This window comes from Aplysia californica, unplaced genomic scaffold (assembly GCF_000002075.1).
Source record: "Aplysia californica isolate F4 #8 unplaced genomic scaffold, AplCal3.0 scaffold00431, whole genome shotgun sequence".
In the NCBI taxonomy this organism is placed as follows: domain Eukaryota; kingdom Metazoa; phylum Mollusca; class Gastropoda; order Aplysiida; family Aplysiidae; genus Aplysia; species Aplysia californica.
Window position 1 is genome coordinate 540,871 of NW_004797701.1, and position 13,371 is coordinate 554,241.

A 13,371-nucleotide genomic window follows, 5' to 3' on the forward strand; every position below is an offset into this window, starting at 1 on the left:
TATAGTGTGCAAACTCTCTCTCTCTCTCTCTCTCTCTCTCTCTCTCTCTCTCTTTCTCCCTCCCTCCCCCCCCAAATCCCAGTCCCCCAAACCAAGCCATGGTCTCTGTGAGAAGACAGGGTCACTGAACCATCACGAAAATATTGCAGGAGCAAACCAACCCCTCCGCCATCCACAACAGACACTCTATGGCTCGATTTCACAGTAAAGTCTTCTTTTTTAATAACACCAAACACACGCCTAAGAAAAGACTAGACTCTTTCCAAACCTGTTTTGTGGGGCAATTCCTGCTGTGTGTGTGTGTGCACGAATGTGTGAAACGAAATTCTGCAGCCTCGTTTTGTATATTACCCCTCTTCAGAATAATAATATTATTGTTCCCTTGCGGTGTGGCATGGTGTCCTGTTTAGAGACAAGTCTAATGTTGGCAACATACGCTCTGGGGCTTTCTTCCGTATTTCTGGCTTGTGCGACAGAAAGCTTTTTCGTTGGAAATCCCAATAAATGTAATATCATGAATAATGGAATATAGTTCAGTTGAGATTATTTGCCAGTGACATTCTTGAGATCTTCCGCTCCCTGTGAATGTGTTGTGAATATTATCCTGAGACATAGTTTGTGCACGCAATACATAGAAATGTGTCAAGCCGTGTCATGTTGGTGATGCTCGTTGGATAGACAAGTAGGCTAAGGAAACGTTATGCTTTAGATGCTTTAGATAAGTGATTCCCAATATGCCCCCCCCCAACCCTTTTTTCTAAATGAAAAAAGAAGAAAAAAAACCATTGAAAAATAAACAGAGGACGATTAGAATCTAGATTCTAGTAGCTTTGGGAGACGGTGGGCTTCATCTTGGTAGTGAAAGGTATTGTAAATGTTTAATGCCCCGTTTGGAAATACATTCTCTAAGGCTAAGATAGTGGTACGAAAATGTGAGTCTCTTAACCGCGGCAAAATTGAGCATTAGGTATAAAATAGTTGTCAGGTACTGTTCTAGATTCTGCTGAAGATATCTGATACTTCTACCTGCTATCTGCACTTTGTGATGCTTGGTGGATACATTAAAAAAATACAATGAAGAAAAAAGCAGCAAGATATTGTGTTGTATTTCTGAGCACCAAAAGGCGCTGGCTTAATGTAAACGCCCTTTTCAACTTCACTCACTCTGTTTCCTTCTTATTTGTTACAAGTGAGACGTCGGGTGGTAGGAGAGTGCTTCTCGCACGGTTTCTTTCTTACTTGTCAACGTGAAGGGAGTGCATTTTCCCCTTTTAACAAGAGAGTTAAAAATGATCATGCACACAAATGTAGTAGCCTAACAATTAGTCCTGAGAGAGGCATGAAGTAAAGAGGTCTCAAACTCGCGGCACGCTTCTCTACCTCCCTCTCCTTCTCTCTCTCTCTCTCTCTCTCTCTCTCTCTCTCTCTCTCTCTCTCTCTCTTTCTCTCTCTCTTTCTCTCTCTCTCACTCTATCTATCTGTCTATCTATCTATCTATCTATCTATCTATCTATCTAATCTATTTCTTTCACACACACTCACACAGACACACACAGACAGACACACACACACTGACAGACACACACACACACACGCACACACACACACACACACACAACAAACACACACACACCTACACACACATGTGTGGGGGTATTTGTCGCCGCTCAGGCCCACCCAGACTCTACCTCCAGCAGCTCCCTGGTAATTTGAGGTCGAGACACCTGCCTTTGGCGCTGTAAGAGCGAAATTCTTGCCATTATTCTAGATGCTTTGAAGCTGTTTGTAGTTTGTCATTTTGTAATGTGTAAAGCAGAGAAAATCCAACAACGAACACATTATTTCGCTTTATCTCATAATGTCTGTCTCGGCACTATACAACTTTAAAGCGTTGAAATTCCATGTGATAAAATTGCGCTCGCTGCAACGCTTTCGAATAATAAAACAGCTCAGGGCGAAAATTGAAAACATTATCGACAAAATGATATTATATAATTGCAAAGCGTTTTGATGAAACCGCGCGATCAGCACAAGTTTCACGAGTCTTAGATGTTCTGACGAGCATCATTAGCTCTGAAATTGTCCTGTTGACATCTTGTGTTGCCCCGCGTAGAACGTTAGTGGCCGATTCCCTGTACTGTCAGGCGGGTGATTTAGAAGTCAGAAATATTCAACAAAATAATAATGATAATAATAATGATGATGATAAAAATAATGATAATGATAATGATAATAGTAATAATGATAATAATAATAATAATAAATGCATTTACATAGGGCATATTTAATTATTATCTGCACTCATCAGCTTGCTCTGTATTCATAACAACTGTATCCCGACTCAACAACATTCTGGGCAAACGATTCGAAAAGCAGGGAGACAATTTTTTTGACATCAGGGAGACAATTTCTTTTGGACATTTGACGCAGGTGATAAGGGGAAGCCATTGGAAGATCCTACTACGCCATTTTTCCTTATAGTGGGGCAGTTTAGCCCAAAAATTTAAAAGGATTGTGCATTTTGTGATACAAGCACCAAATTTGGCAGAGATGTACATTAATATATTGCAAACATTTTTAGATATTGGGCCACTCAGATCTCTCTCGTTATGGCCGCCATATTGGATTTCAAAATGGCCGCCATTTGAAATCTACATTTGCGAGTATCTCTGGGTCAAATGCTGCTATTGACTTCATTTTGGTGTCTAAATGTATGTTTTGAGGGGGCGAGGAATCCATCCTATGATACCAATTTCACAATCCAACGCACAATGTAATGCACAATTCTAATGTACAAATCTAAATCAGAGACACAAATCTAAAATTATAATACACAAATCTATTCCAATGCCCAATTCAATGCACAATCCAATGACACCAATTTCAACGGAATGTTATCTTTCACACTCTGTTTTATAAAATGATCAAGGAAAATAATAGATTGAACACGATACTTTGAAAAGAATGATTATATGAATGCATGTTCATTGTTTGATTGAGCGTGTTTTTTACGGCACTATCGACTCAATTTTGAAAGCATGTTAAATGGGTGTAAAAGTCTTAAGTCTGTAAATGTCGTAGGTACAATTCTGACATGCTTCATGGTCTAGTTTCTGAGGCTAGGTGTATACTGACATTCTTCACTGGTCTGGTATCTGAGGCTAGGTAGATATCGGTACTGAAGATGCATGTACATACACAGTGTGATGTTAACAAGTTCGGCACTGCCAGAAGTGCATGTATGTTGTGAACTCATCGCCCTGTGCAGTCCCCTTCACACACACATAGGGCAGTTTTCTTGCATTTGCAGAGCCTCACACACCATAAAGGGCACTTACAAGAAACCAGCCCAATGCAGATGCAGCTGGTAGCCTGGTCCAGTATGGTGTGTACTGTCCTCCAGTCATTGACCAACCCTAGTTGTTTTGTGGAGGGAGCTCTAGTGCTGGCAAAAGTATCTGAGCCCACACATGTCCACCTCGATACACTCCCCTCTTGAAATGTTCCTCTAAAGCTGCCTACGTTGGAGGGATCAGCTGCGCATCGTTCTTCCTTGCGAAGAGTTTCCTCCTGGCCGGGTCATTGTCCGTGCATTTGCTGGTTCGATCATCCAACAGGATCACGAACCTTTTGATGATGGACATTGCATCATTTGGTATGCCACGTGGTGCAGAGGACACCAGCAGCAGCGCCTCAGTGAGTTCTGGCAGTACCGTCCAGACTGCCCCCGCAATCTTCTTGCCATATGGAATGAAGATCTGAGGAGATTACTTCTCAAATGTCTTTAATTTAATGCAGCCAATCTGGGCGATGGCTACTCCATCAAGAACTATCCAACTAGTGACAGGAGTTTCTGTCTTGGCGTAGAAGATTTCGTCAAAGCCTGTGATGAGATCATTCTTAGTACAAGTGAAGCGGTTTCCACCAGCAGACAGTGCAGGAGGACATGCCTGGTTCTTGTGACGAAAGAACTCCTCAAGGTTTCCACTCCTCATCTGCCAGCCAATGTACAGGCGTGCAACGAGTTCATGGTCATTTTTGACAGAGGCGAACTGTTCCTGACATTTACTCTGCTGAGATCTGGAGCACTCTATCATAAGAGATGCTCAGGCCAAGGTGTGACAGTCTGTCGATCAATTCCTTCTTGCGTGTATGAGCATGCAACGTTATCCCAATGTATGTTGGAAGTGGGGTATCTTGTGCAACACTGTGCCTGACACATGTGGATGATGTGATGCCACGTCTTCGCCTGTGTTTTACGCAGTTGAACTTCAGTATCAGGGCTGCGGTAATTGCTGCAGGGTTAGTGTCTGCCATCTGGTCCTTGATGCTGGGTCTCTCTAGGATCATGCTGACTAAGGCAAGCAGCAACGGTTGCAACAGATTCTTCTTGGCATCCTCCAGGGCACACTGTGAAGGGCTTGGCTTCTCCGAACATGTGACGGCGACAAGATAACGACGAATGTAGATCTAGAAACAGTCATGCAATGTAAAGTAGCCATTTTGAAATCCAATATGGCAACCCATTAGTACAAATACGCAATGTAGATTGTTACCATTGGCTTGCTTGACCCAAAAAACATACATTTAGACACCAAAATGAAGTCAATAGCAGCATTAGACCCAGAGATAATCACAAATGTAGATTTCAAATGACGGCCATTTTGAAATCCAATATGGCGACCCTTTAGTAAAAAATACGCAATGAAAATGCGGCCATTAAGAGAGAAATCCGAGTGGCCCAATATCTGAAAATGATTTCAATATGTCAATGTACATTTGTGCCAAATTTGGTGCTTGTATCACAAAGTGCACAATAGGTTTGCTAAGCGGCCCCACTATTAAACGTTTAGGTCTGTCAGTCTTTCTTTTCCCTAGTACTATCAGTCTTTCTTTTCCTTAGTACTAAATGGTCGAAATTATTCCCTTTACTCATGCGAACGATATTCGACCGTTGTGCCAAGTATCTGTTTGCCATGTCTTGCCTCGACACGGATCACTGAGCATCAAGCGCATGACCTGGTCGCTTTTACACACAGACGTGTCACCCTAGCTTAGAAACACGATAAGGGGCCATTCTATATAAAAGGGAAAGTGCAGTTACATACTAAACTCGGAGGTGGTAGCCTGCTAATAAAATTCTGAACAGTTAAAAATCCGGGGATTTATTTCTAAAAATAAAATAAATGTTTCCGTCAGACAAAAGTTGCCTTTAAAGAAATTAATAAAAATAAAGAAATGCCCTATCACTGTTTAGATGCTGTTTTTATTTAGCATGGCATGATCTGCGTGTTGTTCATATCACTGTAGTTTTACTTTTAATGGAATGGTCCTAAATGCAAGTTTCTTGACAAGTCGTTTCGTGACAAGGTGAACAAGCACCGACAGCTAGAGGGCTGGGCTTTTTAAAGCATGCTTCATCTTCAGGTTTTAACTCTAACAGTTACGTAAAGGGGATGCATATTGGAGAGGCAAGTGGGGAGTTAAAAATTGTCATTTTAATGTAACATGTTTTCCGGCTATCTGTACCTGTGTAAGTTTGCTGGGGACATGCACAGTCGAAGCCTGTTAGGGACATACCTTTGCCATTGACATGATAATCTGTCTCTGCCGATAACAATACGCAAATTTGTAAACTGAGAGAAACTGTGTACATGAAAATGAATACATGTAGTATCTTTCCCAATGGCACTTCACCCTTCGCGACAGAGCTGGTAGTCAAACTTACAAAAGGGGGGGGGGGGGGGGGGGCTCTCGTGGCCAAGAGGTTAAGGCGTTCGCCTCTCATTCAAAGGTCCCGGGTCGGACTCCGGGTAGTGACGGAAACATTTTCTTCTCTAAAATTGTCCCCCTTTCACCTCCTTTCCTGCTCTCCAGCAGTGTTCTTTCGTCTCCACTTTTTCCCCCCGGCCCCGTCACCTCATTTACCCCCTCCTTTGGGCTCCTGATTCTTTCTGCAGCCTTTCTACTGCTACTCCTTGGCTCCTTTTTACAGTTGTCTTTCAGCAACATCCCTGATCTTCTGGTAGGAAAGATCTACTCCTAGCCTTCTCGGACAAGGGCCAAAAATCTCGTAGGTCCCGTGTGCAAGTTGCGCACGTTAAAGATCCCTTGGTGGTCTAAAATCGATAATAGTAGCTTCGGCCGCCACCCGGGCAAAATTCAAAATTTTCTACCAACTGAAAACCTAATTTATTGTGCCTCGCGTGCTCATATGACCTTATGCAGTTGCGAGCGCCGTAAAACACTTACCAAATTGAAACAACAAAAAAAACCTCACACATTCTTTATCGCTAGTCCCACTCCTGTCTGTCTAACCAGGACAATATTTATATTAATGAGTACAGCTGATCGGGTCTTTTGATTTGACCTTTGGTAAATGAAACGAGTGTAAGGAAACATGACGTGTAATTAATTATATTTGCAGAATTGACATGCCATAATTATGCTTCACAGCCTTCAACAAATTACACGCTGGCGATACGGGCAGATATAGGATGATATCTGCACTTTAATTTAATGTACACATTTCCGCATGGTTCATCAGGAAATGCTAGAACGACATTTTAATATGTGGCATCGTGACGAAACCATGTGCTCGTCAAAGAAATGATATTGGAGTAACCGACATTTTCCCCTCATTGTACGATTTTTATCGATGTTCCTTTTGGCTCGACACCTTTCATGTCTACTTTAAAATATATTATTTCTCTGTGGTTTTTCCCGAAAGGCACCCAATTTTTTTTAAATTGTAATTTTGCAGTTTTGCAAGGACACTCGAGCTTTTGGAACGCACCAAAATTTGGCGGATATTTTCTTGCTATTTTAAACTCTGACACCAGACGACATCCACCTCCTCGAATGACAAATATTTAAACTTCTATTCAAGATAGATGAGTATTTATATCATGAAAAGCAAGCCAAATGAACATGCTTTACGGTCATGCCAATACCTCCATTAGCCCAAACATTGACGATTACCTGATTCCACCGTGTCGCGACACAATTAATATTCTCTTAATTTTCTCTTTGGAATGCAAGCCTCATTAGCTTACGACGACAACGTAATTAATATACAAGACCAAGTTCGCTATCACATGCATCGCATCAGCGCTCACGATATCCTTTCAATAACGCTGTTTTGCCTGAGATTGCAGTTTCCCATTATGCCATTATTAATAAGAGAATGCCGAGTCTATTTAAGACAAAAACAACAATATTTCTCGTTATAATTTTCTTGCTTTAAACACGCCCATTAAAATGTTCGTTACACAAGTTCTTTGTGTGGATTTGTCCCCGTGAGCGATTAAATCGTGGTTTAGAAGAGCCCAGTGTTTGACCAAAGCTGAACGATGTGTGGTCATTTGCATCTGGTATTGAACAAATTTGATGGGATAATGAACTTGTAAAAATGTAAAGAAGAAAACCCCAAAGAAAACGGGGGAATCGTGTGTTTGCTTATGATTCTTTTCAGCGGTGCCCTTGACCTTTTGAGAAAGCCTGATTAATATGCTGAGATGTAATTAATTTTGAGATGGGATTAGTGCAATGAGGTGATTGTTTCTGAAACCTGACCCAGAAAGAAGAACTTATTTTTAACTTTTTCTTTCATTATAATTTTACGTTTGAAAAAAGAAAATTAAATTCAGTGTGCAAAATTCAGCAGATTTTATTATCAAAACTCTGGGTGCAAGTGTCGCACTCGTACAACAATTTATTCAAATTAAGTTTTGTGCTCACTCACTCTCCTAAGGCATAAGAGTGTCGTGAAGCCAAGAATGTCTCAAGGTGTTTTCGAGTGTTTATGGTAGTTGTAAAGGGCGGAGCATGCAATAATATGCATTCGCCTTTCTCTGCTCACAGCCCCCTCATATTACAATGGCGCAGCTACGTGATTTGGCTTGTGGCTTACCTTTTAAATTCCCCTGTTAATTCTGCCTATCAGTCTTGGTTTTCTTCCTAAAAAGTTATGAAAGTTGTTGTACCCATCGATTTGCTTTTGTTGTACCCATCGATTTGCTTTTCGTAACTGAAAGTGAATACTCAAACGCTCTGTTTAGGCGAGAGGAACTGAAATGGAACAAATCGAATAACGAACTTTTGTTGAATCCGGCCACCCGTGAATTCTGTGAACAACAAAGGGAAACTACTATCACGGAAACAATTTGAAAATATAAACAAAAGAACAGTTGCACACTGTTTTGAACAATGACGGGCCAATGTTCTGTGCCAGCCGCAAGGACCGTTGTGCTATTTTTGGCCGTGATTTCCATGACGTGGTACACAGCGTGTGATTGCGCACTACGCAACTCCAGCCTGGCGTGCACGCGTGGACAGAGGCAGACTCGGCACCAGATCAAGTGCAGCCGTACTGGCGGCGAGGAGGACTCTGGGATTATCCTCATCAACAGGATCTTTTACGGCACTCCACCCCTCACCAGGTACGTAGGTGGTTGGCGGGTGTTCTGGTGTGGTTTTCTACTTTTTAAAAAAAATCAGACATCTATGGTATTCTCCTTTAAGGAGGTGTCCGTCAACCTGGACGATATTGACCTCTAGAGGGCGATTTGGTAATTATGGTGGGCGGTGAAGATCATACGGGTAATGACAGGTATTATTCAATGCGGTGGCAGTATGGAATTGATAGTCTCTTAAAGTAAGGTGGTAAAAATCTGACAAAATTATTCAAAAAAGTTAACAAACAGTGCTCTAAGGGCTGTTTTTTTTCTCTTCGGGTCACTTTCTGAGACGTTCTCTAAAGGGTTTACGTGACGAAGAGGCAGCATCTCCCTTTTAGCTTCCGATTCCCATGGACTGTGCTAAGTGCTGACTGCTAAAACTCCTCAAACAACCCCATGGTCAAGAATGATGGTATTTTAGGGATTCGAACCTGAGCGTCTTAGATTCCGCTTCCTACAAAGAGAGCCACCCGTGAGCCCATTTTTTGAAGAGACGTGCATTTTGGGTTATTACCTGAGGCTGCAGTATCGACGTCTGAGGTGTAATTAGTCAATTCCTTTTCCTTTGCATGATAAATACGTTAGTTCGATTCCCAGAGCGTGGATTTTTAAATAATGTTTCGTCTCTTTTCTGGGGTGCTACATCCCTTTTACTCTGGGTTTGCACTGCCAGAGAGAGTCGAAGCAGCTCGTCCCCTGAATGATCTAAATTAAATCGATTACGGACAATGTAAGTGTGTCTGTAATACTCGTAAATGTTTTTGCCCCCCCCCCCAAAAACAAAAACAACAACCAACAACAACAACACAGAACAAAAATAAACAAAAACAAAACAAAAACAAACACAAAACAAAACAACAACAAACAAACAAACAAACAACAAAACAAACCAACAACCCAAAGCAAAACCAAACAACCAAAAACAACCCCCCATCAATACAAAGGTGTATGCGAGGTGGACTTCGATCACGTTTTTCAGCGAACTGTGAGGCAGCTTTGTTGCTTTGTATTGTAATGGGGTATGTCAGGATTAAGTTTTTAGCCCTATGGTACACATTTTGTAGGGGTACATGACTATGTCAGTATCTTAAGAAGAGAAGAAATTATTTTTTCTTAAAGTAGGTTGTTTTTATGGCTCCATTCTCACAATTTTGATCATTTAGGAGGTGGGCTTTAACTTAGCTTTTTGAGGTCCAACCCAGGATAAGTTTCATACGTTTAGGCGCTAACCAAAGTATTCTTTAATAATATTTTGGGGGGTATATTTCATATTATGCTTTCGGGACCGCCATCAGTTCATTTAGGACAATAGTGGTCTATGGTACGAATGGCCACAGTTTAAATCCTCATTAGGGAGAAGTTCAACTTACCCCTTCTACGTGGCTATCGAATTTAAACGCCTACAAGCATTGAATTGATTTAGTAGTTACTTGAAAGTGTCACAAGTAAGTCCTATTTATTTTGTTGCTTTCTTTTCTTGTCTCTGTCTATCAGTTTTTGCCTTTTCCCGTTCACTACATGAACGTTACTTTGTCGGTGTGTTTCTCTTTACTCACATAAACTATATCGGGTTGCTCTGTCTGTCACAGTGGCTGCAGCCGGACGGCGCCATATGAACACTGCTGTGTACGTGACGACTCAGAGGTGGACTGCCTCTTCACAGACGACTATGAGCTGCTCAAGTTCTCGAGATTCTGCTCGTCTGCCTCCACATGTACTCCCTCCGGCCGCAGGCTGAACTCAGAGAAAGGATCATGTAACCAGACGATCTACCCCTCTCTGACATCATTCTCGTTTGTGGAGTATGAATGTGTCGACACAACAAAATTCAGAAACTTTTGTTCAGATGTTTCTGTGTTCAGCTCAGGCGGCGAAATATTTTTGGACAGTAATCATGTGATATCCAACGATAAGCTGAGCGACTCTGAATGCAGCTGTATTGTGGTATCGGAGTGCGGAGCGGAGATGACGTTTACGGCGTTGGATGTGTGGCTGAAGAGCGAGAACGGATCGTGTGTTGAAGAGCTTTTCTTTACCGACGCTCACAACAGTAGCGTTAAAGAACAGTATACTTGCCGAGATCCCGATGAGTCCATTCACGACCAAGTGATCTTTACGTCACATTCAAACGCTGTCAATCTCAGAATGAACGTTACCGGAGAGCATATCGGAAACGTGTTTATTAGAGTCACCACCCCTCATCCGGCTTCAGGGATACAGCTTCTGTGTGGCACAGCGAAGTCTTTTTATCAACCTACATCTTCTGGTTGCTCTGACTTCGCGCAGGTCCCTGCAACTATTGCGACCTTCACAGACAACCAGCAGTACACGACCACGCCGGCAGGGGCTGGGGAAACCAGTACAGAATCTCAGGACGGAATGGACGAAGAACCAAACACACTTCCCGTCACAAGCAGCTCAGACGAGCTCCACCCGGGTGCCATTGCCGGCATCACGCTGGCTATCATCGCTATCATCCTCGTTATCGTTCTCATCATCATATTAGTGTTGGGTCGGCGGAAGAGAAATTCGGGCGACGAGCGCGAGATGGAACACCCGGTGTACTTCAATATGGGCCTGGACACGCCCTCCGTCTCCAACTTTGACGACAACTCTGATGCTGACGGCTACGCCACTGTCTCGGAGGTTGTGTCGGAAATGGAAGAGAGTTCTGTGGGGAAGTCGGGGAAGGCAGAGCCGTCTAGCTTTGCCTTTGAGAACCCCAACTGTGTGGAGTATGAGATGTATGGAGCAGTTGGTATAGATGGAGAGGGGGGCAGTAAATACTCAGACAAAAAAACGCCCTAACTACCTTCCTGTCCGCGCCACTGTTATAAAGACGTATTGTTTATAAGATCGAGCTGTGCCACAATAAAAATTTTAAAAATAACGATTAAAAAACGATAACCAATACCACCTGATACTATTCCACCACTGCACACAGCCAGTTTTGTTTTCCAAGTTTTCAGCCCAGCACGACAAACGTACTTATAACTGGGCTTCCTTTTAAGCTATTCGGCTAAAATAAACACCAAACTGAGTAGAAATAATAAATGATATATGCTGTTAATTCCAGTCTGCTTTTAGATATAATGAATTGGCCTGGGTTTCACATCGTGTACTCAGAATTAAGACATGTCCTATACACAACTTGTCTTCTTCCGTGACACAACTGTGGCCTCAGCACAAGTCGCCGTTACCACAAGATCTATTGTACCGAAACGGTTCCCAGCTATGTTTGTCGAACATCATAACTTAAATAAATATAGAACTTGTCTTGATTCGCCTTCAAACGGACTTCTATAAACTTCTCATAACTCATAACTATCCAAAAACGGTTAGTTTGGTAAGAAATTATGCCGAAACACAGCTACGGTGCTTTGAAAACAATCGAGCATATTATATTTTCCAAATAGTGGCTTAAAGCAGTATATTATTATTGTTTATGCAGACAGTTCTTAACTTCTATCTTCGTGTAACACCATCTATTTTATACGTAGCTGTGAGGAGATTGCTTTTGACTTTTGTCTTTTATTTTATTTCTCAAGTGTCTCGTTAACTTCTAGACATTTTAGGGAGGGTGGGGAGAGGCAAATGTATGAAATAAAGAATATCATAGCGTTAAAACAAGAAAAACTATATAATAATTATGTAAATACTGTCAAAATTGTCAAAGACGTCGACTCTTTGTAGTTGAAATAAGTGACTGTCTTGTCTTATACGGGGTGCCCATTGCGGGATAGGGTCGTGTTGGGTCGGTTTGCTAGCCAGGTGGAGGGTGCAAAGCGGCTATCGTGACACAAACAAACGCGTTCATTTTCAGGCGACGAGTTGGGCGATCGGCCCGACCCAACCCTACCCGACCCGACCCGATCCCATCTGCAGTGGGCACGCGGTATTAGATCTAGTCTTTGACAGGAAGACGTCTTGGACAGTGCCAATAGTACATAGAAGAAAATGAAAAGCAAGCGGGGGAGTGGGAAATGCCTTTGTACTGGTAATTGTCTTGAACAGTTGCCCTAAACAGCAGGTTCGACTGCAGTACATTTTTTTTAAAACGTTGAGAACTCTATAGATGAAATGTTGGTATTAAATCATGGACGTATGTATCTGTCTTTATTCATAATGTATTTTAATATGAATCTTGCATTCATATATAAAGTCTGCAAAATTTGTTAGTTCAAAATGTTTAGTTGGCTAAGATGTATAGCCGTCAGATGGAGTCTTCGAAACATTCTAGCATTAGAAACAATTCGCGTGCTTATGTCGTAGTATTTAGCGCTTTGTTTAGAAAAGGGTAGACAGGGGGCGGGGCGGTTGCCAGGTAGACAGACGGTTCATCCTCGACATATTGCCAAGCAAAGTATGCAACACGCATAATAGATAGGTGGTCTACGGGTGTGTGTCATTAATTTAGGCAAAGCAGGATGACACCTGCTCAAAAACAGTGTCCTGCACTTCAGCGACCGACACAGGCGTGTCTATTTCTTCTGTTGGAGATGCTGTTTCGGTTCATTTTTATTTGTTTATTCATTTATGTATTTGGTCGCGTGTCCCTTTTTCGAGTGCCATGTTAATAATCTTATTCATGTTAGACAATCATTGACTTCAAGAATGTGGTCGAGTTGTCACAATGATATTTCAGCACTAAGGTAGACCACTAAAAGAATATGAATAACAGTGATTAAATATATTTGTAAGTGTTGAACTAATTTATTCACAAGTGCTTTTCTAGATTTTGTCTCCTGTGCAAGGCCCCCCTCCTCTGCCCCTGACTGTCCATTGGGAGAGGGAGGGGGGGCCTCTAGGCCCTTTCCCAATCTCCTTGCGTAGAGAAAGAGAGACCAGATATTGAAACTATTAATTGTATGACACCGACCCTACTGATAATAATAATAATAGATAATAGATA

General features: G+C 42.0%; 1 protein-coding gene across 2 annotated transcripts; it reads left to right on the forward strand.

Annotated features, from left to right (window-relative positions):
- The first annotated feature begins 107 nt into the window (after nucleotides 1-107).
- LOC101861304 lies at nucleotides 108-12,095 on the forward strand. Of its 2 annotated transcripts, none has more exons than XM_005104685.3 (3): nucleotides 108-506; nucleotides 8,037-8,441; nucleotides 10,049-12,095. In XM_005104685.3, the coding sequence occupies exons 2-3, from the start codon at nucleotides 8,209-8,211 to the stop codon at nucleotides 11,265-11,267; spliced, it is 1,452 nt and encodes a 483-aa protein (XP_005104742.1). In that variant the 5' UTR covers nucleotides 108-506; nucleotides 8,037-8,208; the 3' UTR covers nucleotides 11,268-12,095. The 2 variants fall into 2 exon arrangements, with proteins under 2 accessions (XP_005104742.1, XP_005104741.1); XM_005104684.3 differs by having other exon boundaries at nucleotides 8,061-8,441.
- The last annotated feature ends 1,276 nt before the right edge of the window (nucleotides 12,096-13,371 follow it).